Source organism: Pristiophorus japonicus, chromosome 17 (assembly GCF_044704955.1).
Source record: "Pristiophorus japonicus isolate sPriJap1 chromosome 17, sPriJap1.hap1, whole genome shotgun sequence".
Classification (NCBI taxonomy): domain Eukaryota; kingdom Metazoa; phylum Chordata; class Chondrichthyes; family Pristiophoridae; genus Pristiophorus; species Pristiophorus japonicus.
Genome location: NC_091993.1, coordinates 13923998 through 13936248, shown reverse-complemented (window position 1 = coordinate 13936248; position 12251 = coordinate 13923998). Strand labels below are relative to the sequence as shown.

General features: G+C 42.9%; 1 protein-coding gene across 1 annotated transcript in view; it reads right to left on the bottom strand.

The window, feature by feature from the left end:
* Positions 1 to 12251, bottom strand: part of LOC139228327 (WD repeat-containing protein 72-like) — a 173712-nt gene that overhangs the window by 31051 nt on the left and 130410 nt on the right. The window contains exon 14 of the mRNA XM_070859512.1: positions 4114 to 4958. Coding sequence (XP_070715613.1) covers positions 4114 to 4958 — 845 coding nt within the window. The remainder of the gene's footprint in view (positions 1 to 4113; positions 4959 to 12251) is intronic.

Below are 12251 nucleotides of genomic sequence, written 5' to 3'. Positions count from 1 at the left end.
GGAATGGCCATTGCATGCCAGCCACCACACAGAGCTTGACAGAGCAAGGTCTTGTTCCAGTGGCAAGGGTTAACCAAGACGACTGGAGACCAAGCTCTGCTGCACGGACCGAGTGTGCACACATGCTCCGACTATCCATAGGTCGCAGTGTGGGCTGGCCCGTGCTGCCCCTGGGCCCTCGCCTCTTCTGGGCCCCGAATACAAGGTAAACGGGATACAGGGGGAGTGTCTGCCACTCACTGTGGTCCCCAGGAACTTGTTTGTTTGCTTTCGGTGATTAGAGAGAAATTATCCAACGTTTCCACACCATCCCGCTTGCCCATAAATCGAGTCTGGGATTTTGCTCTGTTTTTTTTTTGCCTTTCCCAGAAGATTGCATGGCTAGCTGATGGGAGGGGGTTGGGTGGGGGAGAGGAAGCGGGGCAGAATAGCATCATGTTGTGCATAACTTGCAGCATGACAGTATGACACAGGCTTGATTAACCACAGGTCTTTTCCTGTCTTTTATTTCCGTACGCTCATACGTTTTCCATGTTAGAAGAAAAAGTGATATTGTGCACTGTTTATTTTAGGATACAGCACAGTTTCATGGTCTTATCTGTATAATATCTAGTCATACATGGGGTGGTAACAATGAAAACACCTTGTCATGTGAACTGGATACTGTAATCTCATATGTGCTCCCACATGCACTTCTCTGGTCGCCCAGAAAGTGGACTGATAAACACTCCACTGAGATGAAGGCAATTATAAACCAACAGGCTGACTTATTTTACATATATGACGTGAATGAAAAGAATAATATTTTTACAGTGAATTCTAACCTACTTTGTAACATGGAAACCAACAAAGCACGCAACACTATTCCTTTTAGCGTGCTAAATATACTTTGCTGACACTTCTAAAATACTGGCAATTGCCAATTAAAAGTCAAGCATGTTCCCTCTTTTTAAAGAGGCACAACCAATAAAGACTGTAAATTAACAACATTTAACTAAAACTTAATAAATCAAGTGAAAATGTTGTTCCCTGTTGTGATGATGCACTCCAGTCCCTCCGGTGCTCACCAGTCGGGGAAGGCCTCGAGCCCCGTGCTCCATCTCCAGGGACACCCCGGGAGCGAACGTAACTGCGGAAGAGAGGCAAGAAGTCGAGCCGAACGACCCCCTCAATACACTTTGCTGACCAGTAATTTCTCTGAAACAGGTGGGCACCAAGCTTAAGTAGGAAGCCCCTGCTGCCCTGCATCTGACTCACTCACCAGATGTCCCCAGGCTCTGTGTCCTTTCTTACCTAGATCGAAAACCAAAGGCTTGACCTCTGACCCGCCCCCAGTTTTCTGTGTCCAGGGATTGGCTGGTTGAGCTGGCTATCAGACCAGCCACCCCGGATCAGAAACATGTACATGGCTTGTTCAACCAAACCCCTGCTAAGTGCTAAGTGAGAAGGGAGTCACTCGATCAATGGTCCCCCTTTGTCTCAGCTGATATTGATAAAATTTTTGATGGCTGATCCACCTCCTTTTGGGAGAGCAACTCAAAATACCTGGTCACCCTTTGTTCCAGCGGCTTCAGCATTTATCTTGGTCAAATTTTAAAAAGACGTTGGACATTTGGAAATGAATCGTTAGAATTTGGAATCTGACTTTATATCAAAAGAAAATTATAACTGAAACCAAAAATCATTATTGGTCAAAGATCCTGAAATATGACAGTATCTTGCCCATAGAAAGTTTGCAAGGTGACATGCATTTTAATCGTCATTTTACAAACAGGCATAGCGCAATCCCTATCCATCGTCCACTTGACATGCGCTCCAGTTAAAAATCACCCCAGCTGCCTCCCAATGTGCAGTAAATGTTTGGACCGCCATATTACCTCCTTCCCCAACTATCTGGCCAAATACTTGTCTGTGTGAAGTCTAGGACTGTCAAAACGGAAGGCAAATTTCATAACTATTAAACCATCAACAAGATTATTATTAACAGTCACGTAGCTAACTTATTACCTTACAGATTTTCTATTATAAACACTTTGCAAAATGTTGTCCTTCTACACAAATATGGATAAAATATAAATAGGCGGGGTGCAATCGGACACCAAGCTCGGTTCAACAATTGCACCCTGCTCACTACAACAAATGTTGCATGATTTGGGGAGAAAGCTGATCGGTAGATTGCCAAATAGAAAATGTCCTCAGGTGTTACTAATGCTTTTGTGCTCAAGTCCCACTCCAGGGACTTGAGCACAAATATCTAGGCTGACACTCCAGTGCAGTGCTGAGAGAGTGCTGCACTGTCGGAGGTGGCGTATTTCGGATGAGACATTAAACCGAGGCCCCGTCTGCCCTCTCAGGCGGATGTAAAAGATCCCACGGCACTATTTCGAAGAATAGCAGGGGAATTATCCCCAGTGACCTGGCCAATATTTATCCCTCAATCAACATAACAAAAGAGCAGATTATCTGATCATTATCACGTTGCTGTTTGTGGGAGCTTGCTGTGCACAATTGGCTACTGCGTTTCCTACATTACAACAGTGACTACACTCCAAAAGTACTTAATTGGCTGTAAGACACTTTGGGACATCTGGTGGTCATGAAAGGCGCTATATAAATCCAAGTCTTTCTTTCTCTCCTTTATAAATTCTGTATAACCTAAATAACCAACTCACTATTAAAACTACAGATGACAAGATACTTGCATTTGAAACAATGTAATGTATACAGACTGAATATCATGGTAATAAATGTTAGATCAGTGCTTCTTAAACTTTGAAAAATTAGATATTAGTCTGTAACTCTTCAATGGAAATGTTGTTCACACCAACTATATGGAGTATCCTGTGATGTCGACCATGACACTTAGCACAGAACAAGTAAAGGATTGTTTCGAACAGCAAATGTCTGACTGATGAAAGTTGATCAGCTAGATCTTGTGACTGAATATTAGAATATTAAAGATAACTTACATCTGCATACAATTTTCCATCATAAATTCCTATCCCCACATTTATAATGGAAATGGCTTACTTAAATAAACGTGGACGTGTCTTAATAAACTTACCACGCTGTAATTACAGCCTCCCGCAAATAGTGGTGCTGCATTACAACACAACTTTACATGGGCCATTTTCATTATAGGCATGGTCACAGAAATTTATAATGGAAATATAAACATTCTACATCTGCATGCTCAGGTTATGCCCTGCTCTCCACCTGAAGATTACACTTGGTCTTGATGGCCCATATGTAACACCACAGAAGACCGAGTACCTAAGAACATAAGAGCGTAAGAAATAGGAGCAGGAATAGACCATTCGGCTTCGAGCTTGTTCCGACGTTCATAAGACTATCGGTGATCTTCTAGTTCAACTCTACCTTCCTGCACTATCCCCATATCCCTTGGTTCCCTTAGTATTCAAAAATCTAGAAAAGTAGTACTGGAAAAATATTATACAATTATGTCTTAGGGAAGCCAATTGATTTTGCAAAATAGGTTACATTTTAGTGCAGGCTTAAACAGAATATTACAGTTTTACTTACGCTGTGATTAAATGGTTGTTCATTTTACGGAGAGCAGATTTCATGCATTAAGTCATGCAGTCTTTTTTCAGCAAGGTTATTTATGTCTTACTAACATTTGAAAGAAATATGGAGATATAAAGGTCCTATGATCTTTTGTGCCTTTTGATCAAAATAACCAAGGAATGTTTGCAGTCATTTTACTGATGGGCAACTGCAGATTAATCCCTGGAAGACATGAGAATTGAATAGAAAGCTACACTTATTGATATTATTATGCATTCTTTTGATTTTAAAAAGCACTAAAAAGCATATCAACATGCACTGCATTCTTTTCACTGAGGCAGATACCCATCAGGGGAATATTCCCCAGCACCTTTAATTGAAGCCGTATCAATGTCTATAACAGTAATGATCAAATAACAAAATGAATTCGCAAGGGGTAATTCAAGGCATTTTCTAATGTAGTTCTCATTTATTAGCGGGACTACACTTATAAATATTCAACAATAAAAATGCTTTGCTATAGGCAAGTGCTAAGATTTAATCACATTATTGTATTGTTGGATTCGCAAACTCTACTGTTCTTACCTTGCTGTATTATGCGTGTCATTCCCCTTGGACAGAAAAGGCATTCTCATCTGTATGTTGACTAACAAGATGACAGATAGCAAATAGGATGTCATTTTTGACTGAAAGTTTCCATCTGCTTCATCATTCAGGGTCTCCTCCGCAGAGACAGCACAAGCCTGGGTAATATTTGAGACTTGTTTTGCAAGTTCCACAACTTTATTGGATATCTGGCTGCAGTACACATAGTCCTTTGTCACCTCTCGATTGACTTGATACCATCCCGGTAAAAGGAGAGACAAGTAATCATCCTTTGACAAAAGGCCAAAGGACACTGGACAGCGAGGCTCAAACATGCCCAGATGCTTAATGCAGAGTTCATCGAGATCTCTATCCACACCCCAGGGAAAGAGACAGGAAATTAGTAACTTAGCTGCGTCTGTGGCCATATTAACATCCATTTTTTTCACTGCTGACGTTGTAACCTTTTTAGTGGCCTTAGGTTTCGTTTTATGTTTGCTAATTACAGCACCTTCCCTTGCAAATCCACTTGCATTATTCTCACTGTAAAATAAATGTTCACGGACTAAATCTTTGACTGAACCATTCGCCTGACATGGAGATGTTGTTGCCTTGTTTCTTTTTAAGGACAGTGGTGGTTTTTTGCCGTCGATATTGGTTAGTCTCTTTAACGTCTCGTAGCTGTGGACAGTATTTTGTAACTTGGGGTCTTTTTCTTGATATGAGAGCAGGTGCTCACAAATGGTGCTGACATCAAACAGTAAAACATGGATGGCGCTATCACTCCATTTTGTCTTCACAGGTAGGACGGTGAACGGCTGCGGAATATGTTCCAGGAATGCAAACTGCAATTTAAAAGCAAAATAAAAATGGTTTTTGAGATGAATTACAAGCAAACCAAAAGACACAAATGGAGAAAAATAAGGGAAAATAATGGCACAATACATAGTCACTAAGCACGCAGTGTCGCTGTAGGTTTGTGAAAGAAGCTAAATGCAAAAGGAGGGCTCCTCCGATGACCAGAAGTGTCCTATGTTCGAACTCTGATCTGCGCTGAAAGAGCTGATTTCAGCCAGAGGCATTACAACTGGCTGCAATGCCCCTGCATTAGGAAGGGTTTACAAAATTAACTCCTGCTCCCAATCGCTTCCCAGAAACCTCGGCTGGAAATGTATGTCGGTACATGTGGTGTGAGGACAGGAGCGGCTCAGCTCTGATGCTTCTTGCAGCTGAGTGACATGCAAACACGGAACGTCAAGGGTTAATAATAGCCACTTGGGTGAGATACCTCGAGTCTCATCGCCGAGAGCATGCAGAATCCAAGCGCAGGCAGCGGAAAGAGCGTGCGGCAAACCAGTCCCACCCACCCTTTCCCTCAACGACTATCTGTCCCACCTGTGACAGGGTCACCTAAGGACTCATTTTAAGAGTGGAAGCAAATCTTCCTCGATTCCGAGGGTCTGCCTATGATGATGATGATGATGATGATAATTCTACCCTGGCAAGGAACTGGCGCCTTTAGGGGGGGTGTTTGAAAATTGAGAAGAAAAAAAAGCAAGTGAAGGAAGAATGGTAAAAATAATTGGCGGTGTGTATAGCAACAGAACACTTCGCAAATTCACCAGATATTATCTGTCTGCTATTTTAACTGAGGCATTAACGGGTTAAAATAGTGGGTCGATGCCTAAGTTAATGCACCGGACACAGGAATGTCACACAAACACATTAAGCATGCATGTGCTTTTATTGCCCAAGTAATTTGCACCCTTTAGCATGTGTTTTAATTTTTTTTTTTAAATAGAAATTGACTTGAACTTTTTAAGCCACGCTTATCCTCTTTGTGATAGTAGACTGGGAGCTAACAATCGGCACAGATGCTGTTCTGCAGTAATCGCTGCTATCAGCTTTTCAGCATATGTGCACACCTTCCCTCCAGCTATGCTGAAACAATGGCTAACAGCTTCCCTCCGATACTGAGCTTGTGTGAGCCAGCGCTTGTAAAAGCATTACCATTGTGCTCAGATCATAATTAACCAAAGCCCTTTTGACCAAAGAAGTCACTAATGAGTCCGAGTAGCGAAACAACTCGCTGGAAAGCCCAAACCAACAGCGCATGCATAATAACTGCATAAACATTTACAGTTTAAAGCTGAATTCATGCAATGCTCTTTAGAAAGAGAAGTTTGCCTTCATCATGAAATCTGGCAGTTCGTTATCACTGCTAAATATTGGTGCTCTGAGCTTGCCTCTGGCAAAATGCCAAATACCTCAAGCTCGGTTACATCAATGTAAGAAATTTACATTAAACGCCATTGTCCAAAACATTTGACAAATCTTCCTGATTAACTGGCCAAATTATTAGCTTAAAATAATTACAACAGATTTTAAGCTTTTTCTTCAAGGATCTAATATTTCAATAAATGTCACGTCACTCACTGATGCAGTAGTCAAATCCATTACAGTACTAGACGTTTTTTTCATGAAATAAAAAGCAATTGTACGCCTTTTTCAAATACAGTAATAAACACTGTGCTATAGAATGCTGCGGTTTCTTGTTTGGTGTTTGAAATAATAAGAATATTTGACGAAATGCTGTTATTACAATACAAGCCAGGAAAAAAATATATGTATTGACCTCTGATGGTTCATAAGCTTGAATTCCAATTTAAAGATCAGGAGGTCAAACCCGAGGGCTATTTGTCACTCAAAGTTGCTCACGTCAGCTGGATGGGGTCTGTCAGAGCACAGCCCGTCAGTACTGGTACAGACGTTCCCCTCAGTAACAATGCATTCCATACGAGGGGGGAGGGGGTGCAGGAGTGGGGGGGGGGGGGGGGGGGGGGGAGGAATTGGTAGCGCACAATTTGCACCATTTCACACATGCCCCCTATCTACTAACACAGAGGGATATTAGCAGTAACTATGGAGAAGCAGCTGGACGATTCTCTTCCCTACCCCCTCTCCAATATCTCCAAACTCGTTGAATGGCTGGATGAGCAAAATCAAAATGGGATGAATAGGGAGAAATCGGGATCCCCCCCCCCCCACCCACCCCACCTCAAAAGCAGGAAGGAATGTTGTGCTGTAAACGTGGCATTTCCTTGCTCGAATGATTTGAAACACTGAGCACAATTTGAGAAGAAAGTTTCAAAGCATCAATTCCAATGATTCATTGTTTTTTGGTGTGTCAACACCCATGTTAATATTTTAGGAATACATACCGAATCCACATTTCTTCCCCGGCCCAAATGATTTCTATCACCGCGAGCTGCTTTTGGACAGAACAGGACTAAACTACACTTCTCCTTTACCTGAGCTACTCTGTATCCTGAAACCTATTTGAAATGCATTTGCTATGAAAAGTAGAAAAGGCTTCAATTACTAATACACCTCATTAGTTTAACTGTTTGCCACCTTCACATCCACCTGACTGCCTCTTCAATCACTACAATGGTAAGCAGTGTAAAAAATTCATTGAATATCAGATCATTGAAATAAGCAGCTTTGAATTAAGATGGGCTATATGTTTCAGTTTGTGTTCTGTTACACCTATAACATCAATGTAAAGTTCACTGGTGCCTTGTGAGCAAGGCAGCATTGAACGATTCCACCTCATTTATCCCGAACCGGTGGTTCTCAGTTTCCAGAGTTTTGGAAGAAAGAAAACTGGAGTGCCCCGTTGGGTGCCTTGCACTCAAATCACCGAGAGTCACCAAGAATCACCGACTGAGAATCACCGAGAAAGAACAAGCACCAAGGGGTAGCTCTGTGGCAAAAGACAGCAGCATTATTCATATACAACTCAATTTGTTCAGTAAACTGTGTACACTTGATCTGTACATTTCACTGAGGAAAGATGCTCATTGATAGTGTTGCTGAAGGGTTTGGGGCTCATTTCTTTGGTACATGTTGCCAATAGGGTTCTTTAAAGGGGCAGCTCAGATACTTAGCTAAAGGTATCTCGCATGAGGGTCTGCTGCTTCGGTCTTCCAGCCTGAACTAGTATTTCTGCATCGTCAGTTTCTGCATCCTACTCTGGCCTTGATGCATAATTGTCTCTCTGTTCCTCCTAATCAATGGTTAGGCTCCTTTGTATAGTAGAGTTGTGCTACATACAGCCCACAATAATGACCTTGTGACCTTGGGGGTGTAGCGCAAGGTGCCTCTCCTGTGTTCGGGCATCTGAAGTGCTGCCTCTAAATGTCAATAGTTTGCTCAATAATGATCCTGCTGATTGCATGGGTCTTATTTTATCCGTGCTTTCCTTCGCTCTGTGGCTGCTGTATGGGCATTATTAGCCAGGGCTAAAAATATAACATGGAGCCCACATCATTATGGATAGAAGTGCACATGCCACATGGGTGCAATCATCCACTGCACTTGTGGAAAGCCAGCAGTGGAACAGAACTGCACTGTTCACGCACACACTCTTGCTTTGGTCAGTGACAAAAGTGATAGGGCTAGACTTTCCACTTCACATCGCTGGGACATCGCCCAAAACGGCCTGCTGTCGCCCATTTTGACTGAAGTGGAAAGTCAGGCTGGAACTTCGCCCGAAAATTCTCCCCCCAACTTTCGGCTCACATCGCTGAGGGGATCGCCCGCACATCGCCCAGCCCAACTTCTGGTACATCACCGGGGCTGATCGCTCGCCGAGAACATCGCTGCAGAATTGTTGCTCTTCCTGGGCCTTCCTCACAGAGCTGGGCACTACGGACACCATTTTGAATGTCAGAGGAAGGGAGAAGGCAGCTTAAAAAACTCGAGCTTATAAAGTCACCTCCTTAATGCATCTTCAGGCAGACAAGTGAATAACATTGCAGATGTCTCCAGCTGTAGCCTGGAAGGAACCAAATAAATAGGAAGCATGTGCTGTCGTGACTGTAACTAAGTGTACCATCCAGATTGCAGGTGGTGGTGCAGAAGTCTTCCTGTGGCAGATAGCACAGCCTGCTCTCTTCCTCCCTGCTCAATCAATCCCAGGCAGATGAGCACAAAGCAAAGCATTGTGGTAGATTGAGACAATATGCTACTGCTGCCATCAGACTTCGCTGCCAACATGTCCCTGCTCTTATTCCACGTCGCCCACCAAGTCAAATATTAGGGCCATTGAGTACAACGCCAACAGTCTATAATCTTCTATCACCAAGAAAGGAGTGTGCAGGTCTCCCAGTGATGTCAGTAACACGAGATTCCAAGATTCCCAACTACTGTCGATGATTCTTCACCTTTCAAACCCATTTCATACAAGTGGAAAGAAAGCATCATGTGTGCAACGCATAAAACTAGGAATAGGGTTTGCCCTATCACTAACTGACAATGATGCCAGTATTAGATTAGTTGCACTTTATCATGCATCGTGCTTTCAGTGGACAGAATTGGGCCATGCTGATTTTGGTGCAATTTCTTCCCAAATGGCCACTGGTGCAACTCTTTATGCTGATGGCAATTTCCAAGTTCTAGTATCCTCTTGGGGCATTGAAATATACCGGAGTAACCCAAGATCAGTGGGGCTTATAGTTGGTAGATTAATTGCCATAAGAACCGGAAGGCGGCCACTGATGCAACATATTTAGCACCTATCTGTACCAAAGCCAACAGATGTCTATCTAAAGATACTGGCCCGGAATTTCTTCTGCTCCCACTTCATCAGTGTAACCACGGCAAGGTGCTTGGGACTTCAACCCACCCTCGAGTTACACTCCAGATCGCATCCCATTTCCCAGTGTCAGGGGCATTTTGGCCAATTGCTCATGCCATTTATGGGGTAACTACGGAAAGCTCTACAATGTATTATAAATTCACTTCCAAAAAGCATTTGACAAAATTCTGCATGACTGACTAGAATTTATGCTTAAATGGTGCGAGTTCCGTATAACATCCGGGAATTTTATAGTAGGTCTCAGCAGATTTCAATAGGTCACTGAAGGGTAGGAAGCAGAGGGTAATTATACAAAACAACTTGATTCAGTAGCTCCAAGCAAACTGGTCCATTGAGATACAAGGGAGACCTTCAAGCTGGGAGTTGTTTCAGGGAAGAGCTACAAGAATAATTTCTCGAGAACTCGAAGGAAACACTGGAGAAACTTCAGCCTTGAAAGAAGGTGACTGAAAAGTGACACAAGTTGAACCTCCCTTAACTGGAACCCTCAGGTCCTGGCCTGCTCTGGGTAAGGGAGTTTTCTGGACGAGGGGTGGTCACGTTAAATTGGATGGTACAGGTACTGAGCAAGGGGATATTGGGACTGACTGGCTTGGGGCTGGGAGTGCGGCCGAGAGCAGAGAGATCTTGGGGCAGTGGTGGGGGGGGGCGATGGATCGCGGGGTCAGGCCAGCGATTGTGGGAGTCAGCAGCAAGGAAGGACTTCAATTTGTTCGTCGGAGTTCTGCGCATGCGCCACCCGGTGGCTGGGAATGGTTCTGGACGAGGGGTGGTTCTGGATAAGGGAGTTCTGGATAAGGGAGGTTCAACCTGTATAAGGAAGTAAATAGGACCAAAACCATGATAGTCAGACAAGGACACAGCTTTAAACACACAAACAATGATCAACATATGGAATGGACTTCCACAAAGGGGAGTGATCGCAAAACCCTGATCACTGGATGCAATGATAAGGGAATCTGTAGGTTCTTCCTGGCTGGATAACCTAGGATGGGTTGAATACCCTTGCTCATCCATACCTATTTTCTGATCAAATAAGGATAAGAAGAAGAAGTAACAGCTTAAATATTTTCCAGTAGCTTATGAAGCATTAGGAACAGCCATTTAGAATTTAGAGACAAAAGCAGTTGAGCTTTAACCTAGGCTTCACAAAGAAATCAATGAGGAAATAGGAAAAGCCTTGGTTAATATTTTAGGAGCTCTGTAAATGCAGGGCTGTACCCGAGATCTGGAGGATAATGAACACTAACTCGATATTCAATAAGGAATGAGACATGAACCAGGAACTCTAACATTAGTACTGTACAGCAGCATCAAGCAGGAAGTTATCAACACAAATTTGAAGAGTTCTGCAGCCAAAAATAATCGTTAATGAGATTTTTCAAGTTGTTATTTATCCTTCACAAATTGGGATTTCTTTGAGGAGATAATTCAGTTATCCAGCGGACATAATTCATTTAAATATTTGAGCGGCATTTAATAAAGTGTTACAAGTGAGGCTCATGGAATTAATGGCAATAAGTGTGACCCTGAGCTCCGATCGCCTGTCACTTTAATTGTCCACTCCACTCCACTCCCACTCTGATATCTCCATCCTCGGACTCCTCCACTGATCCAATGAAGCTCAATGCAAGCTCGAGGAACAGTACCTCATCTTTCGTTCAGGCACTTTTCAGCCTTCTGGACTCAACATCGAGTTCAACAATTTCAGACCATAACCTCTGACCATCTTTGGCTCCCTTCCCCCCACCCCTCCCACCCGATCTTATGTTTTTTTCTTCTCTTTGTACCCATGGCAGCTGGTCATTATTCCGCCATTCACACCCTATCTAGACTAACCTTATTCTAACTCCTGCCATTACCATTCCAATTCGGCCCATCATCCTTTTTGTCTCTCTAATCTCTCCTGCCTTCCACCCTATCACAGACCTTACCACCTTTTGTGATTTCTTCCCCTCTCCCTTTCAGTGCTTGTTAAGAATCTGTTCTTTTAGAACATTTGCCAGTTCTGACGAAGGGTCATCGACTTGAAATGTTAACTCTGATTTTTCTCCCCACAGATGCTGCCTGACCCGCTGAGATTTCCAGCATTTTCTGTTTTTATTTTAGATTCCAGCATCCGCAGTATTTTGCTTTTGTATTTGTGGCAATTTAACTCGTTGGCCCAGCCTGGCTTGGCAACAGAAAGCGTAAGGTGACAATAAATGGACAAAGACCAGTATGGGGCCAGCAGAGTTGTGGAAAGCTCTGATTATTATCACAGTTGTTATGAACAATATCAGGAAGAGTACTTTTGGTAATAATATAACATTTCTGATGACACACAGATGACTGGTGTTTGATAGGATCTGCACAATTTTAATGAATGGATTAACGATTATAACGTGGGGAAAAGTAAAGTAATGCACACTGGAATAGTAAGCATAAGCACAAGTGTGTTTACTGACCGTCCACTTGGGATAGTTATGTAGCCATT